General features: G+C 35.2%; 1 protein-coding gene across 2 annotated transcripts in view; it reads right to left on the minus strand.

Annotated features, from left to right (window-relative positions):
• Positions 1-24,442, minus strand: part of LOC149798697 (calpain-5-like) — a 78,732-nt gene that overhangs the window by 12,363 nt on the left and 41,927 nt on the right. For both annotated transcript variants that reach the window (XR_016421011.1, XM_089957537.1), the window contains exons 7-9: positions 15,965-16,042; positions 4,478-4,655; positions 1,393-1,512 (exon numbers count right to left, since the gene is read on the minus strand). Coding sequence is in view for 1 of the 2 variants with exons in the window: in XM_089957537.1 (XP_089813663.1) it covers positions 1,393-1,512; positions 4,478-4,655; positions 15,965-16,042 (376 nt within the window). In the remaining variant the exon portion in view is untranslated. The remainder of the gene's footprint in view (positions 1-1,392; positions 1,513-4,477; positions 4,656-15,964; positions 16,043-24,442) is intronic.

Raw genomic sequence — 24,442 nt, forward strand, 5'->3', positions numbered from 1 at the left:
GACTGGAAATGTCTTTGCATAAACAAGAAACCACAATCTATTTGGACCACCATAACTATTTCTATGACTTGACTGTAGGAATGACTAAGAACAGATTCCTTGCATATGCAACTTTTTGGCCAATCCTTGTTTCATAAATAGCTGAGTAGATCTGAAAGGCAACTATTATCATATGGTCAGGCAATTGGAACATTGTTCAACCATTTCTGTCAAGTCAAAAAATATCTCAGATGTAGTTGTAAAATAAACATAAATTTGATACATTTTGTTATTCATCGCAAATGGAGTACACCGCATATATTGAAATAGTGTGGATCGATATGTTCCATTTACAATTTTGTATACTTCTAATGTCAAATTGTGTAATGTGAATGAAAGTAGTTACAAAAATAGTTCTCAGTGTCAGAAAATTACATCTGATATTTGCTTTTTGACTTCATGGAATGGCCAAAGATGTTTACATTTGAGATTTGATAAAAAAAATTAACAGAGAAGCTGTGATAAGTAATAAGTCTTGTTGTCAATAAATCATTAATTTTTAATAAGAGTAGAGTGGAATAAATAATTCTGAAGTGTACATTATAAAAGAAAGAAATATTTTTTATAAATAATTAGTTTCAGAAGAAACCAGTGAATCCATTTGAAGCAACCTTTCCTATTTCTGAGAGACAAAAATATGCATCAGATGTGTGTCAGCACAGCCATTTATAAAAAAATTCACATTTTGGCTGCTGGAAATTTCTTGACTATTTTAATGTCTGGAATGACTTAAGGATTTACTGCAAAATTATGAATGACAATATATAGATCAATACATTTTTAACTTTTCGATCAATCTTTGTTTCATAATTAACTGGTGGTTCTTATGGCAGCTGTTGGTATACATTCGAAGTATGATCCAATCAAGTGACCTATAAGTTGTAAATTGTTAATAATTAGATATACCAATGTGTTGTGGTAAGTGATGTCACAACTTGTTATATTGCCAATTATATTTTTTTATATAAAATATCTTATTGCTGTCAAAATAACTTTCAGGAACAAACAGCTGTCTCCTGGTGTTTACTGCAATGATACAGGGCTGTCTACCAAACAGCTGTTCCCTGATGTTTACTACAATGATACAGGGCTGTCTACCAAACAGCTGTCTCCTGATGTTTACTACAATGATACAGGGCTGTCTACCAAACAGCTGTCTCCTGATGTATACTACAATGATACAGGGCTGTGTACCAAACAGCTGTCTCATTGAATCAGGTACATTGAGAATGGTGCAGCCTATACTTGAATTCTCATCCCCATTATTTCTGCCCACTCTTGTCTGATTGGTCCTAAAACAATATGATCTCATTTTCATCATCATCTAAATAGCTGTCTTGGTGAATCACTTACCTTGAGAATGGTGAAACCGATACTGTAATTACTGACCCCCTTATCCTTGTCTACTCTCTTGTCTGATTGCTCCAGGGACACCATGATCTCATCTTCATCATCCTCTATGTCAAATATATACTGGAAAAATGTGAAATTAATTATATTTTTTCAAGATAATCTTTTCTGATAGATAAAAAGTGCAAAAATATTATTTTGAGAGAATGATACAGCAAATTACAAAAAACTCATTGTTCTCTTTTAAATCATGACAATGAAAGAAAATTGCTCACTTAAAGGCAGGCTAGATCTATCTCAACTGATAAATATCATTTCCATATGCATGTATTTTCCACAAAAAAAAGAAATGATTGTAAACAAATCAGAAAAGCATTAAAAAATATATGCAAATGTGGGTGATGGAGACATTATATTTTCACTTTTTGAAAAGACATACAAAATTATTTACTGTTTAAGTAAAGTGATTGTTATGTCCAATTTAACTTGCAGAAAAATACCTAATTATGACAGCATCAGCATTTGTCTGTAAGAGTGCTTAAGAAAACTGTTATCTTGTATTCAATGAAGAATAAGTCCTTCCAAAAATAATGACAGCCTGTCACATGAATAAATATAGTTATTTCACAAAGAAATAAAGTCCTCATCACCACAAAACAATTAAGGAATGATATACATTTTATAACTTAAGAATTAGGAATGATATACATTTTATAACTTTAGAATTAGGAATGATATGCATTTTACAACTTTAGAATTAGAAATGATATACATTTTATAACTTTAGAATTAGGAATGATATGCATTTTATAACTTTAGAATTAGGAATGATATACATTTTATAACTTTAGAATTAGGAATGATATACATTTTATAACTTTAGAATTAGGAATGATCTACATTTGATAACTTTAGAATTAGGAATGATATACATTTTATAACTTTAGAATTAGGAATGACATACATTTTATAACTTTAGAATTAGGAATGATATACATTTGATAACTTTAGAATTTGGAATGATATGCATTTGATAACTTTAGAATTAGGAATGATATGCATTTGATAACTTTAGAATTAGGAATGATATGCATTTTATAACTTTAGAATTAGGAATGATATACATTTTATAACTTTAGAATTAGGAATGACATACATTTTATAACTTTAGAATTAGGAATGATATACATTTGATAACTTTAGAATTAGGAATGATATACATTTGATAACTTTAGAATTAGGAATGATATGCATTTGATAACTTTAGAATTAGGAATGATATGCATTTGATAACTTTAGAATTAGGAATGATATGCATTTGATAACTTTAGAATTAGGAATGATATGCATTTGATAACTTTAGAATTAGGAATGATATGCATTTGATAACTTTAGAATTAGGAATGATATGCATTTGATAACTTTAGAATTAGGAATGATATGCATTTGATAACTTTAGAATTAGGAATGATATGCATTTGATAACTTTAGAATTAGGAATGATATGCATTTGATAACTTTAGAATTAGGAATAATATGCATTTTATAACTTTAGAATTAGGAATGATATGCATTTTATAACTTTAGAATTAGGAATGATGGACATTTTATAACTTTAGAATTAGGAATGATATGCATTTTATAACTTTAGAATTAGGAATGATATGCATTTTATAACTTTAGAATTAGGAATGATATGCATTTTATAACTTTAGAATTAGGAATGATACTCCACAACGTTTAATAACTCTGTATAATTCATAATCTTCATCATGACTTGAAGAGTGTTGCCTTTTTTTTCTTTGCTTAATATGGCTTGTGTTAATGACTTAATTTCTTCAGCCATAGCTGAATATTGCTCATCCTTAGATTAGGATGTTTCTTAATCTCTATACAAGATCCAAAATTCCAGGGTATGTCATGGAGTAAATTGGACTTTTAGAATACAGCTTTTTTCATCTGTCAGCAAAGCATCAAACAGTGAGGCTACATGCCTCGTTTTAATAAAGCCCTGATATCTTATTAAAAAACATAAGCAAGAAACATTCTATTCATTATTCTTAACTTTCTGGGCAGCAACCCAGATTAGGTTTGTGGTTTAACCTCATGAACCATCAAATGCTAAAAAGAACTCTTGGGTAGGAAATTTCAAATTATTAAGGTTGATCTCAGCACCCCACTCAAAACAGAATGGCAAACTAGTTTTGGGTCACAGTGATTTATGCAAATGAATAGCATTAATCATAATTAGATAATAGGAAGATATCAGTCTTTCAAAAATGCATTTAGTAATAAATAATTTGCCTTAAAAGCGGGTTCATGCAAAGACTTCAAATTAAAATAGCATAAGCCTTAATGTGTGCCAGCATGCATGTCGAGTATTGTCTTAAAGTCTTGTGCCTTTATGATATTTTCCAGGTCTTTGTTTCATAGATTAGCTCACTACAGCACCTGCTAACTATAATTAATTTGTACAAGCATGTGTCAGGAATTTAGAAGCTAAAATTTATTTTCAAGTTTAAAATGAGTTTTGGTTTTTATGGGGTTTTGTTACTCATAAAAGTGAAATTTGAGATCAAATTTTGTTACAGCATTCAGAGTTGAGGGGTATTGGTTTACTGGGAGGGGGAAAAAATGATGATTTTTAAAGAACAAAAATGTTTGGACTCCAAAAAATGTCAGTCTTATGAATCCAGTATATTGAGGTTTCAGTTTTGAGGAGTTTCATTGTACATGGGATTAAGGTTACATAAACTAAAAATACTTCTTTTCCCTGTTTTCTGAAAATTATGGTGCTTTACTTACTGGTAGCACTGATCTGAATTGACTTCTAAACCAAAAATGTTTATCAAATTTAATTAGAATTTTCTGTCATAAAATCAAACTGACCATAAATCAAAATCAGATGTTTTAATTTTTTACTGACAAGAAAGAAGCTATTTTCAATTATTGATTATATTTATATGTTCCAATGAGTTGACTATTGACAATACATTCAGCATTTTCAACTTCACAAAGCTCTTACAAAATTAAACCCGTAATAAAAATCTTAGGACACATTTCCATGAGGTACCAGTTTTTTTTTTACCTGGGGATTATTTAAAAATGAAGTATGGTTTCCACAGCCACCACACCTGTCTGGCTGTTTCCATGTTCCCTTGGCCTTACCCTCTCGCCATGTCTTTTTCAGGGAGAAGAATGACAGGTTTATTGTATGACAAATATCCATACTGGAAAAGTATTTACAGAAATCCTCAAATGACATCCTGGAAATTATAATGAAACAAAAAAGTAAAATTAATTTTATCTGCAGTATGAAAGAATAGGCAAGAAATAAAGAAAGGAAGGAGGGAAAAAAGGTGTAGCATCGACACAAAGTAGTAGCAATAGTAGTATTAGTGTCAGCAGTAGCAATAGTAATAGTAAAATGTGTAGTAACACAGCAGTAGTCAGCAGCAGTAGTAGTAGTAATAATAGTAAAGCAGCAATAATAGTAGTACACGCAGTATCAGCAGCAGTAACTGTAGTATGAATTGCAGGAGTAGAAGTAGATGTGGCAGTGCTAGTACTAGTAGCAACAATAGTAGTAATATTATTGCATGTAGTAGCAGCAATAGTAGCAATATTAGTACATGTAGTAGCAACAATAGTAGTAATATTGCATGTAATAGCAGCAATAGTAGTAATATTATTGCATGTAGTAGCAGCAATAGTAGCAATATTAGTACATGTAGTAGCAACAATAGTAGTAATATTATTGCATGTAGTAGCAGCAACAGTAGTAATATTATTGCATGTAGTAGCAGCAATAGTAGTAATATTAGTACATATAGTAGCAGCAATAGTAGTAATATTAGTACATGTAGTAGCAGCAATAGTAGTAATATGAGTACATGTAGTAGCAGCAATAGTAGTAATATTAGTACATGTAGTAGCAGCAATAGTAATATTAGTACATGTAGCAGCAATAGTAGTAATATTAGTACATGTAGTAGCAGCAATAGTAGTAATATTAGTACATGTAGTAGCAGCAATAGCAGTAATATTAGTACATGTAGCAGCAATAGTAGTAATATTATTGCATGTAGTAGCAGCAATAGTAGTAATATTAGTACATATAGTAGCAGCAATAGTAGTAATAGTACATGTAGTAGCAGCAATAGTAGTAATATGAGTACATGTAGTAGCAGCAATAGTAGTAATATTAGTACATGTAGTAGCAGCAATAGTAGTAATATTAGTACATGTAGCAGCAATAGTAGTAATATTAGTACATGTAGTAGCAGCAATAGTAATATTAGTACATGTAGTAGCAGCAATAGTAGTAATATTAGTACCTGTAGTAGCAGCAATAGCAGTAATAATAGTACATGTAGTAGCAGCAATAGCAGTAATATTAGTAAATGTAGCAGCAATAGTAGCTTTGCAGCAGCAGCAGCTGTATTGTCAACAGTAGCAACAGCACTATCAATTACAGAAGTAGTAGTAGCTGTAACAGTGCTAGCAGCTGTAGCTGCAGTAACAGTAATAATAGTATTCCATGTAGCAGCAGCATCAGTAGCAGGAGTACAAATATAACATTTATGACAAAACTTTTGACTCCAGCTGCTTTGAGACTGTTTGAATGACCAAATATAATAGCTGACTTGAAACATGTACTGTCAATTCTTAAGCATGGATTAGCACTATGCCACTATTACCACTATCACCACTGTGCCACTATTATCACTATGTCACTATTACCACTATTACCGGGGGCCCCGAGTGGCCGAGTGGTCTAAAGCGCTCTCCGTTACAGATCACTGCCATCTCACCTCTGTCTGCGTGGGTTCGAGTCTCGGATTCGGCTAATGTGGGTATGTGAGAAAGCTTGCCAGTAGCTTCTCGTGGGTCGGTGGTTCTTTCCGGGGTTTTCCCAGGTTCTTCCTCCACCATTAATACTGGCCACCATGTATAGCCAATCGCGTGCTGAAAAATGGCATTAAGCCCTACTACAACAACAACAACAACCACTATTACCACTATGTCACTATTACCACTATTACCACTATGTCACTATTACCACTATGCCACTATTACCACTACACTACTATTACCATTATGCCACTATTACCACTATGTCACTATTACCACAATGCCACACTATGTCACTATTACCACTATGCCACTATTACCACTATGTCACTATTACCACTATGCCTCTATTACCACTATGCCACTATTACAACTATGTCACTATTCTCTAAGGAAAGGAAAGGAATAATGTGTCACATATTAAGCTAAAAACAACAAAAGATAACAATTTAGAACCTGGCAGAAAATGTTACTGGGTGACTGCTCGAGGGAGCTGACCATAATAGGAGGTCTGAATATACCATTACCTTCCACTACCACCCATTTCCCAACAAAATCCATTACCGGTATTCTTGTGTTAATTTGGATTCCCACCTAGGTGTATAAAAGAACTGATCGACCAAAGAGTCCAGATAATCCATGGTAAACTGACCCACCAAATAGTCAAATTACTGCATGGCAAGCTGACCCACCAAAGAGTCAAAATAATCCATGGCAAGCTGACCCACCAAGGAGTCAAGATATTCCATGGTAAACTGACCAACCAAGGAGTCAAGATATTCCATGGTAAACTGACCAATGAAGGAGTCAAGATATTCCATGGTAAACTGACCCACCAAAGAGTCAAAATAATCCATGGCAAGCTGACCCACCAAGGAGTCAAGCTATTCCATGGTAAACTGACCAACCAAGGAGTCAAGATATTCCAATGGTAAACTGACCCACCAAAGAATCAAAATAATCCATGGCAAGCTGACCCACCAAAGAGTCAAAATAATCGATGGCAAGCTGACCCACCAAAGAGTCAAAATAATCGATGGCAAGCTGACCCACCAAAGAGTCAAAATAATCCATGGCAAGCTGACCCACCAAGGAGTCAAGATAATCCATGGTAAACTGCATACTTTTTCCTCACTACAAAGCCTCTCAATAAAACCACTGTCACTCTATAATGCAGGTGTTGTCATCAATCCAATTACACAGCTCTTATAATGCAGGCATGATTATCAGTCCAATTAAACTGGCTACATTTTGCTATATTATTATTATCATATTTTTTAAAAAAAAAAAAGGGGGGGCCGATGTGGGAGATAAGCACCCACTTCCCTTGGAAATCTCCCAATGGCTTGCATCTGAGCCTCTGACAACCAAATCCAGCTCCAGGCCTTCTTGAGTGGTGGAACCTGTTTAAACTGACTGGAGAAGGGATGACTGGCGAGTTTCTGGCACCTCAAAACCAGATGCTTCGGGCAGATGGGGCTCGTTAACCTTGGGTGGTCGCCCATCTAGGAGAAGGTAAACTCCGCTTTCAAACCTTCGCTACCTTGCTACTATACCCTCTCATGGGAAAGGCTAAGGGAGTAAACCCCAACAGAAAATCCGGAGATGGAGTCTCTAAGGCAACTTGGCATTGATTTCAGTGTCATCTCGGCAACTCCTGCAATGCAGCTAGTGCCATGATGTATCGGCTTGTCCTTTCCCTTGGATCCATCAGCTGCATGGGGAGGGGGGATCAGCTGCATGGGCAACAATTGATTCTCCATATCACCCTGCCCAGGCTTGCGCCCTGGAGAGGACACTCCAACTTCACTCCACAGCATCAACACAACACGGGAAGCAGCAGTTTACCGGTTATAAGTCACCGCTCGATTGGCGTAGAGCCAGACGCCAGAGGTTGCTTCTGACGGTGGGAGTGACCAACATGTTTCACTGGACAGCTACCGCCCGCCTCAAACTGGGCAGCCCCCAGCCAATAAGGTGCCATCCCGCCACAGTTCGCCTGCCTTGCTGGGTGCGTAAGGCTTAAGGTATGCGAGTACCTGACAAGCGGACTGCAACTACGGCACCAAGAAATAACAAAATAAAAATAAAAAAGAAGACTTTAATCCTCAAGCTAGGTACCTGGAATGTCCCGACCATGCTGACTGGGCTTTAAGATGATCTCCAGACAATCAGTGATATTCAAAAGACTTCAGTCATCAACAATGAACTTGCAAGGCTCCAGGTCGACATTGCCTCACTACAGGAGACATGACTACCAGATTCCAGGTCCCTCAGAGAAAAGAACTACACATTCTTCTGGCAAGGAAAGAGCGCGGATGAAGTCAGAGAGTTTGGTGTTGGATTCGCTGTCAGGAACACTCTGCTGGGGATGATAGAACCCTGCCAACAAGGAAATGGAAGACTGTTATCCCTCCGCCTCCACACCACAAACAGGCCTGTCAACCTGATCAGCGTTTACACTCCCACACTAAGATCCTCCACAGACACCAAGGATGAGTTTTACGATGAGTTAAACTCGCTCATAGACAAAATTTCCAAGGAAGAGAACTTGATTTTGTTGGACGACTTCAATGCTAGGGTGGGTGCCGACCATGACTCTTGGCCCTCCTGTCTTGGCAAGTTTGGCGTTGGGAAGATGAATGAGAATGGGTAGCACCTTCTACAGATGTGCTCGTACCACAACCTCAGCATTACCAATTCATTCTTTCAGACAAAGCCATAGCACAAAGTGTCTTGGAGGCATCCCCAGTCTAAACACTGGCACCAGCTGGACTCAATCATTACAAGACGGTCAGCCATGAAGGGTGTGCTTCTTACCCGTACCTTCCACAGTGCTGACTGCGACACTGACCACTCGCTGGTGTGCTGCAAAATGAAGCTTCAACCGAAGAAGATCCACCACTCTAGGCAAGAGGGTCAACCACGCATTGATGTGAGTAAAACATCATATCCAGACAAGGCTGAGGAATTCACCTATGCTCTTTCCAAGACATTTGATTCAGAACCCCCCAACGGCAGTGCCAAAGAAAGATGGGATCACATCAAAGAGACTGTATACAGCACAGCCACACAGATCTTTGGTAAAAAGCAATCAAAGAACAATGACTGGTTTGAGGCTAACTCTGCCACACTCATGCCTGTCACAGAACAGCGTCGCAGTGCTCACCTGCAATACAAGCAATCCTCCTGCCAGAAGACACTACAGGCATACAGGTCTACCAGAAGCAAAGTGCAGAGATTAGCATGGCAGTGTGCCATTGAATACTGGCTTCAGCTCTGTCAGAGCATCCAGTCAGCAGCAGATATTGGAAACATCAGAGGCATGTATGATGGCATAAAGAAAGCAATGGGTCCCACAAAGAAACTGACAGCACCACTGAAGTCTGCCACAGGCGATATCATCCACAACAAGGGCAAGCAGATGGAGCGTTGGGTGGAATACTACTCCAAACTGCACTCCACGTGACCAATGATGCCCTCAACACCATTGAAAACCTCCCTCTTATGGCCGAACTGGATGCGAAACCCACTGTAGACAAACTAAAGAAGGCCTTAGAGAAACTGTCCCTAGGTAAAGCCCCAGGGAAGGACGGCATCACAGCAGAACTCATCAAGTGCAGATGTAGCATGCTACTCACACACCTGCACAACCTCCTCTGCCAGTGCTGGCATGAGGGTGCAATGCCTCAGGACATGAGAGACGCTAACATCATAACCCTGTACAAGAACAAGGGCAACAGAAGCAACTGCAACAACTACAGGGGCATATCACTTCTCAGCATAGTGGGTAAAGTTTTCACACGCGTCATCCTAAATAGACTGCAGACACTTGCTGACAGAGTTTACACAGAGTCGCAGTGCAGGTTCCGCGCAGAGAGGTCCACAGTCGACATGATCTTCTCTGTCAGGCAACTGCAGGAAAAATGCCGAGAACAACACAGACCCCTCTTCCTGGCCTTTATAGACCTCATTAAGGCATTCGATCTGGTCAGCAGAGATGGACTCTTCACAATCCTGGCAAAAATTGGTTGCCCTCCAAAGCTGCTAAGCATGATCCAGTCCTTCCATGATGACATGAAAGGCACAGTGCAGTATGATGGCTCAACATCTGACCCCTTTGACATCCGCAGTGGAGTTAAACAGGGCTGTGTCCTTGCCCCCACGCTCTTCGGCATCTTCTTCGCGGTCCTGCTAAAGCACGCCTTTGGGACGTCCACAGAAGGGATTTACCTGCACAGGCGATCAGACGGCAGACTGTTCAACCTGGCACGACTGAAGGCAAAGAGCAAAGTGCGTGAAGTAACCATCAGGGACATGCTCTTTGCAGACGATGCTGCTCTAGCCACCCACACAGAAGCTGAGCTTCAGCGCCTGATGGCCCACTCTGCTAAAGCATGCAATGAGTTTGAGTTAACCATAAGCCTAAAGAAAACAAATGTGATGGTTCAGGACGTGGACCTCCCAAGCATCATCATCAACAACTATGAACTTGAGGTGGTGAGTCAGTTCATGTACCTCGCTCTACCATCACCAACAACCTCTCGCTTGATGCTGAGCTCAACAAGCAGATCAGAAAGGCATCAACAACTCTCTCCAGGTTGTCGCAGAGAGTGTGGAACAACAGCATGCTGACCCTGAACACTAAGATCACCATGTACTGTGCCTGCGTGCTAAGCACTCTCATGTACACCAGTGAAACCTGGACTCTGTATGCCTCACAAGAGAAAAGGCAGAGCGCCTTTCAAATGCGATGCCTCCAACACATACTCGGGATCTTCTGGAGTGATTGCGTAACAAACAATGAGGTGCTCGAGCGTGCCAAGATTCCCAGCATGATCACACTCCTCCACCAACGTCACATCAGATGGCTGGGCCATGTACATCGGATGGAAGATGGATGGATCCCCAAAGACATTCTTTATTCGGAATTTGCCTCTGGCAAAAGGTCGATCAGACGGCCACATCTCTGCTTCAAGGATGTCTGCAAGCACGACATGAAAGCCCTTGATATCGACATCAACACCTGGGAAGAGCTCGCTCTAGACTGAACAAGCTGGTGACATGCTCTGATCACTGGTCTGAAAGCCAGAGAGGACAAGCTATGCTTGCTAGCTGATGAAAGACGATGGCAGAGGAAGAAGAAGCAGCTCCAACCAACACCAGATGCAACCTTCAAGTGCAGCAAGTGCAGCAGGGATGGCCACTCCCACATTGGACTACACAGGCACAGCAGACACTGCACAACCACCAACTGGGACATCTCTCATGGGCGTAGTTCCATCGTCTCTCGAGACTAACGGAAGCCAACAATATATATATTTTTTTTAATCCAATTTTAGTTCTTTTTGAACAAAAACCATTTGTAATATAGTTTCATGTCATAAATTCCTTACTGTTTTATTGTTGTCATAAGATCATTTCACACCATGAATGCCTTACTGTTGTATTGTTATTATAGCATGGTTTCATATCTTAAATACCTTATTGTAGCATTGTTATAACATGGTTTCACAACATGAATAGCTTACTGTTGTGTTGCTATTTTAACATGGTTTTCTTATCATAAATACCTTATTGTTGTGTTGTTGTTAGAACATGGTTTCACTAATACATGTAAATACCTTAATGTGGTGTTATTATAACATGGTTTCACTAATAAATACCTTATTACTAGGGATGCAATGATACTCCCAAAAGTGTATTGTGATATTGTTATGTATATTTAATTTAGTTGCTTGTCTGTTAGTTTTAAATTTTTTTTATTTCACTACTTGCTATTGTAATGTAACATTATATGCTGGACTTGACCTTGTCCAAAACTGAGTTCATTTCTGCTTGACCTGATTGACTTTTTATGTTTTTTTATTTATTTTATTTATGTAAACAACTAATAATAGCTTCATTATTCTCTATGTGTATGAGCAAATTATCAGGATTATTATTCTGGTAAACAAAAAGGGAGTAAATATGTTGATCTGGGTTAGGGTTTTGGAGATTCCTAAGTGGATTTTGTAGGCTGTTGTGTTCTAATAAACAAGGCTCATTAGATCATTCTAGAAGGTTATTTTCCATCAGGTAATGGATGTTTTTAGAGAATGCTAATTGTGACCTGAGGTCAAGCAGAGAACTATATTATCTTGTGACTGTGAGGATTTTTACCAGTCATGCTTTAGCATCTAGCACTTTAAGTTTTATTATGTTGTGACCAGTTTGGGCTGAATTTTATTTTCTTCAAATTATTGACTTCAAGTGATTATATTCTCTGGAAATACAAAAGTGCTCTGACAAAATTCTTGAATAAAGACATTCACTGGAATTTATACTGAATTCAAACCAGGAATAATATTTCTGTGATTCAACAATAGACTGTTGACACATAAGTACTTCACAGGCCATATTGACATGTCATCACCTTCAATTTTGGATCTCTTCAGGACTTGACTTTTATTCAGGCCTGTTATTACAAGGACTTACATCTTTAATTCTCAGATTATTTCTTGATTTAATTTGCAATACCATAAGTTCTTTTTTCTCATTTTTCACTTTGGATTCTAGGGAAATAAATTATTTGTTAAATTTTACAAAGCTTGTTGTCTTCACTCTTTTCTGATACTTATTTTAAGAGCATAGACTTGTAACAATACACTGCAATATAACAAACCCATATTGCAATGTTATACATATTGCCAGAGTTGTACAGAGCTGAAATGCCACCCATGGCAAACGTCTGAGATGCCACTTATTTTGGGGCAGGGGCATCATCAAGGGTGGCATCACCAAATTTTCAAAATATTATCCTCCTTTACCCCCTCTTTCTTTTTCCTTTTCTTTTTCTTTTTCTTTCCTTGTTTTCCCGTTTGCTGTTCCTACAGTAAGTGCCTCCTGGGGCGATTGACCCCACTGCACCCTATTTGGTATGCCAGTGCATATTGCAATACACTAACACTTAATGAAAACAATAAAATAATCACTATAACATTTACTACTTGAAAAACATCTCTAAGTGATGTTACCTTGTATGACTTCAAATGGTAGTCAAATGAACATATAAAATTAACATAAAAATGAAACAAGTCAACAGACACTGAATGCATTCAAATTATCAGCAAATAAAAATCCCAGTGCCATTTCTAGTCTGTCAATGTTTTAATTTAAACTTCACAGGAGCATTGTTTTAAAAGCCTCCACCCACTTTAATTAAGATGCTAAATTAGTCCATATATTTCTTGAGGAAAATTAATATATCAACAATGTTGGAACTCAAGGCAGCCCTCTCTGTGGTAACAATATCGCCCTAATGAACCTTCACTAAGGGCATAGAAGTGGCAGAAATTCATAGCCTTTTCCTAACTAAGTTTGCAAGGGGTGGAAACTTGCACTGCTGAGCTTTCCACCATTTCAAAGGAACAAGTCAACCTTATGCTTCACTCTGTCAAGTCTGCCTTTTAGCTGTGTTCAGTAACGTGGGAGCATTAATTTTTTAAATTATTCATTGGAATTACCAAATGCTCTGAGACTTTTTTGGAAAAATATCACTTTGTGATTATTGTGAATTCATTCAAAAACATTCTAGATAATATGATTGTGATACATCCAAGACTTTTAGCATGTGAACAAATTCCAGACTATTGGTACATCAGCACATTCAAGACCTAAAACTCATTTGGAATAGAACTGGAATTCATTTGGAACTTTCTGTACTTTGGACATGTGGTTGCACTTTAGGACTAATTGGGATTTAATTCACAATACTGCAAGTTCCTCTTAAATTTTCATTTTATAATTTAGAGAAAAAATTATTTGTTGAATTTTACTAAGTTTGTTGGTTTTGCTTTCTCTATTACTTAGTTTAAGACCATACAATCATAGCATTATAACAGGTCATTGTTATGGTTACATGAATAGTCTATTTTTAACTGGAGTCATTGTTATGGTTTTAATAATATAGCTTTAACAAGGGTCAGTGTTATGGTTACATGAATATTCTACTTTTATCCAGGGTCATTGTTATGGTTTACATAATATACTTTTAACCATGGTAATTGTTATGGTTACAAGAATAGTCTACTTTTAACTGGGGTCATTGTTATGGTTTACATAATATACTTTTATCTGTGGTCATAGTTATGGTTACATGAATAATCTACTTATCACTGGGGTCATTGTAATGGTTTGCATAATATACTTATAACCAGGGTCATTGTTATGGTTACATGAATAGTCTACTTATCACTGGGGTCACTGTTATGGTTTACATAATATACTTTTAACCAGGGTCATTGTTATGGTTACATGAATAGTCTACTTTTAACTGGGGTCATTATTATGGTTAAATGAATAGTCTACTTTTAACTGGGGTCATTATTATGGTTAAATGAATAGTCTACTTTTAACTGGGGTCATTGTTATGGTTACATGAATAGTCTACTTTTAACTAAGGTCATTATTATGGTTACATGAATAGTCTACTTTTAACTGGGGTCATTATTATGGTTAAATGAATAGTCTACTTTTAACTGGGGTCATTATTATGGTTAAATGAATAGTCTACTTTTAACTGGGGTCATTGTTATGGTTACATGAATAGTCTACTTTTAACTAAGGTCATTATTATGGTTACATGAATAGTCTACTTTTAACTGGGGTCATTATTATGGTTAAATGAATAGTCTACTTTTAACTGAGGTCATTGTTATGGTTACCTGAATAGTCTACTTTTAACTGCAGTCATTGTTATGGTTTACATAATATACTTTTAACCATGGTAATTGTTATGGTTAAATGAATAGTCTACTTGTAACTGGGTTCATTGTTATGGTTTTTATGATTAGCATACTTATTACAGAAGTCCTTGTTATGGTTTACATAATATACCTTTAACTGGGTTCATTGTTATGGTTTACTTGAATAGTATAATTATTACAGGGGTCATTGTTACAGTTTACATAATATACTTTTAACTTAGGTCATTGTTATGGTTTACATGAATAGTATACTTATTACATGGGGGTTATTGTTATGGTTTTTGTGATCAGTATACTTATTACAGGGGTCATTGTTATGGTTTACATAATATACTTTTAACTGAGTTAATTGTTATGGTTGCATTAATAGCATACTTATAACAAGTCTCAATGTTATGGTTCACATGAATAGTATACTTATAACAAGGGTCATTGTTATGGTTTAGATGAATAGTATACTTATAACAAGGATCATTGTTATCGTTTACCTGAATAGTACACTTATAACACAGGGATCATTGTTATGGTTTACCTGAATAGTATACTTATAACAGGGATCATTGTTATGGTTTAGATGAATAGTATACTTATAACAGGGATCATTGTTATAGTTTACCTGAATAGTATACTTATAACAGGGATCATTGTTATCATTTACCTGAATAGTATACTTATAACAGGGATCATTGTTATGGTTTACATGAATAGTATACTTATAACAGGGATCATTGTTATGGTTTACATGAATAGTATACTTATAACAGGGATCATTGTTATGGTTTACATGAATAGTATACTTATAACAGGGATCATTGTTATGGTTACATGAATAGTATACTTATAACAGGGATCATTGTTATGGTTTACATGAATATTATACTTATAACAGAGATCATTGTTATGGTTTACATGAATAGAATACTTATAGTATCATCTGCAGGAATTAAATCACAAACAGGATGTTCTATACCTACCAAAATTCTCCATTGTCATCAAAGGTAAGACCCATCTCTTTCTTCTGACTCTCACTAACTTTCTTCCATTCTGGAGACCTGCAGTAACATTAAAATATAAGTATGAATACAATTACCAGTATGTAAAGTATAATGGACCTAATGTAACATTATAATATAAGTATGAATCTATTTATGCAAGCTTTACTGGGACCTAATATAACATAATTTAAAAAAATCCAATTATGTAGGGTTTATGGGGACCTACCATAACATTATAATATGAATATAAATCCAATTATGTAAAATGAATGGGGACCATGAGGTAAACTGGTCCTAAAATTGATGGAAATGATGTGTTTATTTTCCCATCTTTGAATGTGTAAATGAGAGGTATAAAATATGAGGAAAACAATGCAAGTTGAAGTGTGTGAAAACTCTGCATGTTATAGTGTGTGAAAACTCTTCATTTTGAGTGTGTGAAAACTCTGCGTGTTGAAGTGTGTTAAAACTCTTCATTTTGAGTGTGTGAAAACTCTGCATGTTGAAGTATACAAAGCATCTACCTTTTTAATGCAGCATCACTGATACCTCTCATATGATTAACTAATTGATCAAGTCATGAAAGTGTTTTACATATCTGAGAAATTAATAGTGAAATCAAAAAGCTTTTACAATGTCATCTAAAGTGGAGAACCTAAGTTTAAATCCTTCACAGGAAAAGTTAGAGTCACTCAAAATGGATGAATTACTCCAGCTTGAGAGATAATATGATCTTTCTGATTTAAAGTATTCTTTAATAAAGCAAGAAATAACGATATTTAGGTCCAATATTTGGCAGAATATAATATTTTGGACAAAAGTGCTTTAGGCTTTATTAGTAAGTCTCTATCTGGCTCTGGCATGAAATTAAAAGTACTGAAATTAAAACACAAGATGGAAATAGAGCAAAGAAAGCTTCTGAATCAGCTTCTGAAAGAGGAAGCGAAGAAACAAATGCATTTAGAGAAAGAGGAAAGAGAGAGACTGCAACTGCATTTACACAAAGAGAAGATAGGCTAATTAAATAAAGACGCAAAGAGTAAAGAAGAATGGGAATTTCAATTTAGATTAAAGGAATAAGCTGGTAAAAAAACATTTCAGCCTAATACGAGCCCTTCCAAATCTCAATCTGGCACAACTTTTAAAAATCAAGTTTCTGATCAGACTGATTAGAAGTCCTTATTTCTTCATATGTGTACCTATTACAAGAAGATAGAACACATTATTTCTGATTGCTACTAACTGAAAAATAAGCAACAGAATCAAGACAGACCTATTCCAAATACTCATACTTCTAAGAGGATATGATCACGGTCATGTGTTGAAAGCAATACATTTGTTGGGTCAAATAAATCCCCGTCTGATTTTATTATGGAGAATTATGGACCATTCATGTCAAATGGTTCTATATCACTCATGAGTGATTCTGCCAATCCTATCTCTATTAAATTTTTAAGGGACACAGGAGCTTCTCAGAGTCTTTAATTAACAGGTACTTTGTGTTTTTCTGAGAAGTCTTTTTATAATGACAGTGATCTTATTCAGGGAGTAGAGTGTGGATTTATTAATTTTCCTCTCGATTGTGTAAAGCTGTGATCAGACTTAGTCGCAGGACCTGAGACAGTTGGAACAATGTTGTCTTTACCCATTGAGGGTATTCATCTATTACTAGGCAATGACCTAGCTGGAGATAAGGTTGTGATTAATCCACTTGTAACTGACAAGCCTTGTTTGGATCAGAAAGTTTATCATATTGAAAAAGAAATCCCTGATTTATACCCAGCCTGTGCAGTTACTAGAGCTATGGCAAAAAAAGCTCTTGAGAATGAAGTTGATCAGGAAATTATTACTTTAGCAGACACATGTGATGGTCAGGATTTTGATGAGGTGAATTTAGCTCCACATTTGGATCAATCAAACGGTATTGATTACTGTAATCCAGTTTTAAATATATAGTCTCTTTATTCTAATCAGGATGACAAACAACAATCATTGGTCAATAAATAGCAACAAGATTTTTATTTGTTTCAGAGGGCTATTAATGAAACTGAAGCAAAAGAAGTGCCTGTTTGTTATTTTGTTAAAAATGGGTACCTTATGAGAAAATAGCAACCATTTGAGATACCTGTTGGTTGATTAGTGGTCAATGAACTATCAAACTTCCAATTTCCAAACTTGTATATATTAGGAAATTCTTAGTTTAGCCCATGAAACTCATTTGATCTGTCAATTAGGAATCAATAAGACTTATCACATGATCTTGAATTATTTCTATCAGCCAAAAATTAAAAGTGATTTTTTTAAAAATACTGTAGATCTTGTCATACATGTCAAATGGTAGGAAAACCCAATCAGAAGATACCTAAGGCTCATCTGCAACCTATTTCTGCATTTGACAAACCATGTAGCAGAATAATAATTAGACTGTGTCAGTCACTTACCTAAGAAGAAGTCAAAAATGAAACTAAGTTATGACAGAACTATAAAGGAAAGAACCTTTCAATCTGGTGATAGAGTTCTGTCTTTCTTGCTCATTCTTTAATATTGTCTTCAGATTAGGTATTATGGTCTGCACAAAATTAGAAAGAAAATGAGTGAGGTAAACTGCGATATTAGTACTCCTGAGATGTAACAATAATAAAAGAAGTACTGGTATGTTGATAGAGATAAACCTGTTAATCATGCAGTCAGTTTAGTTTTACCTGTCCCACACAGTGATGATTTAATTGAGTGAATGCAATTGGACTAGTGACTTTGGAGTAACCAATCTTCAGAATTCAGAAAATATGAATAATCTGGACCAGAAACTTTCACATCTGCAGCAAAAAGAAAAGAATGAAGTAAAACAGCTATTACTTGAATATGAGCACTTGTTTCCAGATGTTCTTGCATGAACAAATAAACTTGACCATGGAATTTAAATTGTAGATTCCACACCTATGAAACAGTATCCACACAGAATTAACCCTTTTCAAATAGGACTGTGTGAAAAAAATAAATTCAGTATTTGCTGGAGAATGATTTCAAAGAACCAAGTAAAAGTGACTGTAATTCACCATATATACTTGTACCAAAACCAGATCATACTTATTGCAGTGCACAGACTATAGAAAAGTGACTATTGTGGCCAAAACAGATTAATTTCCATTGCCAAGAATTGATGGTTGCATTGATAAAATTAGAAATGCAAAATATGTCACCAAATTACACCTTTCAAAGGATTATAGCCAATTCCACTAATTGAAAGGCAAAGGAAATTTCAGCACTTCTAACTCCAGATTAACTTTATCAATATAAAGTGACGCCATCTGGAATGAAAGGTACACCTGTGCTTTTCAACATTTAATGAACATGATTACATCTGGTCTACATGACTGTGATGCTTCATCATCTACAGCAACACTTGGAAAGATCACTTGGAGACATTTCAGACATTTTTTGATAGACTCAGTGATGCAAATTTGACAATTTAATTTATCCAAGCATGGGTTTTGCCATGCTTGTGTTACATTTCTAGGACATATTGCGGGACATGGACAAATTAAACCTAAAGATGCTAAGGTCAAGTCTATCTCTGAATTCCCTCTGCCTATCAGTGAAATGCAACTGACACTGGCACATCACTATGACTCAGGACATCACAGGCACATCAACACCTCCAGTGTTGGATTTATTTTGGAATATCATTCAAGTTTATTGAGAACTTTAATCACTAGGAATTGTGTTAGAAAATCTTGGATTATTTAGGATTCAGTTCATAATACCATATGTTTTTTTATATTTTCACTTTTTAATCTAAGGAAATCAATTATATATTGAATTGTACAAAAACTGTTGGTGTTTGCTCTTATCTGTTATTTGTTTAAGACCATAGGGTTCTAATGCAAGTTAAAATGTAGGTGGGGCAAGTAACATTTATAAAATGACAGTCCTGGACAAGTGGATAAAAAGAAAGTTTTGTCAACCCTGCATGTTAATGATCATAGGAAGAGACCCAAGGGGATCTGATATCACTCTTTTAATTGTTATCTACCTCAAAGCCTTATATGAGATCTGGGTTATAATGATGCATGTTTAAATGTTTATAGGTTTTTTGAATATTAATGCTTCCACTGAACTCAAATCTGGAGGCTTTACCAATTCTTTAGACATCAATATTTAGGACCTCAGAAATAGACAGAAAAAGTGGAAATAACATACAGCATGGTGAGTAAAACAAGTTGAATCGTTGCAGATTGGCAGCACAACACAACAGAACAAGGTCATCAATGAATGAATCATGCTGATATTCCAGAAACCATATAAAAAAATGATCCAAAATAATGTTAGAGAAAGTAAATATGATATTTAAGGAGTGATCAGTATTGTTATATGTGAAATGTCAGTTTTAAAGTTTTATAGGGCCTTCAATTTAATAAACCTAAATCAAGCACTTTGAAGGAAATATACAATAGTTAAAAGGCCTTCTAATGGTCAGATTCTGCTAAGAAAGTTTGTTCATGTTCTTTTAAAGAGTTTCTATTGGTAAATAATTCTTTTTTATGTGTTCATGAGAGAGTCAAGTTTTATCTTATGAATTGTGTCATAGTGTGAAGGCAGTTCATTATTCGAGCATAACTGTTTGTTTATTGTTTTGTTTCTTAATTTATTACCATCTTTCTTTATCCATTTCAATGTTACATTAATATTCATGGTCATAATTTTGAGATTCACATACCTCTTAATTCTTTGTCATTCTCATATATTGTGTTCGATTTTTCATTTGATCCAAAATCCATTTGATTTCTATCCTGTTATGGAGCCACTAAGACTTGGAAATATTATTAACTTTAACAGGAAAGTCAAAGTCAGGTGCTGACAGTACTTCATGGGATGCTACTCAACCATGTTGCTATGCAGTAATATTACGGCATCACTAAAATCTAGGCCATCACTTTTTGGTTGATATCTTGGCTTATTTATCATAGATGTCTTCTATGCTAGGCATGGTTATCTCTGGCTGTGCCACTAGAATGAGGCTAAACTTCAAGCCATTAAGGTTGTTGAGCTCACTAGAATAGATAGCATATGCCCCTGGTGCCATAGCATTAAGAAATGCTAAGGCTTCTCTTTAGAGCTCATGTTTATAAAGAAAAATGTGATAGTCTTTCACAACCACATTGACTCAACCCTGCCACTTCACATCAAGCAGTTAACAAAAAAGTGATAGTCTTTCACAGCCACATTGACTCTACCCTGCTGCTTCAAAAAAGTCAGACAGTTACCAAAAAAGTGATAATCTTTCACAACCACATTGACTCTACCCTGCCGCTTCACAGCATCAGGCAGTTAACAAAAAAATGATAGTCTTTCGCAACCATGTTGACTCTACCCTGCCACTTCACAAAGTCAGGCAGCTGCCATACCCTACCAAATTTTTTAAAATAATAATGCTTTATTTATAGAGGGTCACTCATTAGTCAAAGACTATTCTCCCTTGAGGCACTCTTTAGGAGAGTATAACAATGCACATTATATGAAGATAGTAATAATTACTGTTTATTTTAACACGTTTAGTATTTAAATAGTAAATTCCATTATCTATTAGAAACACATACATGCTCATGATATCTCTTCTTTGATACTGTAATATTTTCAGCAGATTTTACATGTAGTGGAAGCTTGTTCCAGCCAGAACTGTACCAGAGTATTCACTACTGGAAGCTCTTTTTAAATTGCTCTGTTATTGATTTTGGTGCTAGAAGGTTTCCATGCCATGGTGTTGGAGTGGGGTGGGATGAATGGGTACTCCACCAGAATAATGTTTAGTGATTTATCTGTTAATTCTACCTGTTGTGCTTCTAGTAACTGCCCCACTTTTTTGGAATGGAATTGAAACTGGTCACTTTTTCTGTGCCTATCATCTAGTTTCTGTAACTAATTAAATTTTGTAGATAGCAAGGCAAAAGAGTCATATTCACTTTGTGTTATCATTCCTTAAGCAGCCCACTCAAACATGGGATATCACACATGGTGCAAGCTTCTCTCTCTCTCTCTTCTCTCTCTCTTTATTTATTCTTCATTAATGTATGCCCTCATTAAGCTTTTATTCATTATACTGTTATGTATATTTGCTTTCATTTATATCTGATTTAATTGTAAATCTTAAAATCTTTCTATTTGTTAATTTCATAATAAGTCAAAATAATGTAGTACTGTTTGTTAGGAACTTGATACTTTTCCAGAAAATAGTTTGATCTTGACTGTTCATTTTAGTAAACAATGTGCTGGCTGACCTGGTTCCCAACTTTAATTCAAAATTAGTAACAGTCATGTCAACAAGTTTTTTAAAAATTTATTTTTATTGTGGAAATAGTAAGGTTGAGATCAAGGCTGTGTTGGATACATGACCCTCAACTTGTAAATAGTTTTTAATGAAGTAAACAACTTTTATTCTCGGAGTAAAATGACAGGTTCTTATCAAGGACATTCAGGGGCTATGTGATTTTTTATATGTAAACATGATCATGTGACCCTTATCTATGCATCTGTTTTGTTAAATTCAAGTTTTAAACCATCATTTTAGAGAAATAATCTTGGTTGGGCTTCTAAACACTGAGACATAAAGGGTTTTCTTTTGTTGTGTCATTTTGGGAATTACATTTTAATGTTTATTCAAATTATTTGGACTCAAAAGGATTAATTCATTTCTCTGGAAATATTTTTGAGTGCTCATACAGAATTCTTGAACAAAGACATTTCTTAAAAATTTTATTTGGATTTCCAAAACCAGAGGATTATTTCTTGTGTAGACAACAACATTGAACAGGATACAGCATATGTCATCGCCTTCCATCTTGGATTCTTCATAGGGACTCGAACTTGAAATCATTAGAACATTTCATTATTAGGACTTCTAAAACTTTATTTGTGGATTATTCCTGGATTATTTTTGGATTTGATTCTTAAAACTGTAATTTTTTTAATTATTTTTTTATTTTTTCATTTTTACAATATTTTTCCAGGGAAATAAATTATTTGTTAAATTTTTAAAGCTTGTTGTTTTCATTTGTTACGTGTTTAGGCTCGAATAAACAGTAACACAGAAAGAGTGAAAACAACAAGCTTTTTAAAATTTAACAAGTAATTTATTTTCCTGGAAAATTCTGTAAAAATGAAAAAAGGAGAAGAAATTACGGTTTCAAGAATCAAATCCAAAAATAATCTAAGAATAATCCATGAATTAAATTGCAAAAGTCCTAGTAATAAATGTTCTAATAATTTCAAGTTCGAATCCTGATGGAAAATCCAAGATGGATGTCAATGGCGTATGCTGTAGTCAGTATTGTGCTTATCTACAGTTCCTTGTAGAAATACAAATAATGGCACTCCAGTTTTGGAAATCCAAATTAAACTTGTAAACAATGTCTTTCCAAAATTTCTGTGTGAGCACTCCTCAAAATATTTCCAGAGAGTAAAGAATTAATCCTTTTGAAATCCAACTGATCTGAAGAATTATTACAGCTCAAATCTGGCTACAACAAATTAACCTGACATTAGTATGAAAAGCCCAAAAATGAGAAATCTCTCTCAAAACAAAGATTATATTGTATCATAAGACGCAGTTTCGAAATTCCCCCAAGTTGCAAAATCAAAGGTGGGGGGTCACATGATCATGTTTATATCACATACACAGAATATGGCCTTGATTAGACCAATTACTTTATTCTCAGAATAAAAATAAAAAAAGTGTTTACTTCTTAACCCATGTAGTCCCATCATGACCTTGACAACAACCAATCATTTTAAAATAAAACAGAAATTTGTTTACTAATTTTGAATCCAGGTCAGAATTTAGATCAGCACCTGGTGCTTATAAACTAACAGTCAAGGTCAAACAATTTTCTGAAGAAGTATCATGTCTAGTGAAAAAATTTACATTATAATAGAATAAAAAGTTTAAAACTGACAAACAATTAAAAATAAACATGATTAAATCAGATACATGTTACACACTCTTTCTTGTGTTGCTGTTTATTTGAGTCTAAACACCTAACAATACAAACTTTCCTAAAATTCGAACTGATTGTTCATCCTTGGCTGATGTTCACAAATATATTTATCAAAATGTTTCCTTGCCCTGTTTTTAATTCTCTTCCTATTTCTTCTGCATTATTACCACCTCTTTGGTTCCAAGTTTTTGTTTTCATATCTGTTTACCATGATTCCATGAAAATCATACCAACTCACCATATTTCATATCAGTTTACCATGTCTGCATGAAATGTTATACCAGTTCACCATATTTTGTATCTGTATTCCATGTCTGCATGAAATGTTATACCAGTTCACCATATTTTGTATCTGTATACCATGTCTACATGAAATGTTATTATACCAGTTCACCATATTTTTTTTAATAAAATTGTAATATGATAAAAATATTTGGTGGCCCCTGCCCCTTTGGGGTGTGAACTG

The sequence above is a fragment of the Sinohyriopsis cumingii genome, chromosome 5 (genome assembly GCF_028554795.1).
Source record: "Sinohyriopsis cumingii isolate HCF-2022 chromosome 5, ASM2855479v2, whole genome shotgun sequence".
Classification (NCBI taxonomy): Eukaryota; Metazoa; Mollusca; class Bivalvia; order Unionida; family Unionidae; genus Sinohyriopsis; species Sinohyriopsis cumingii.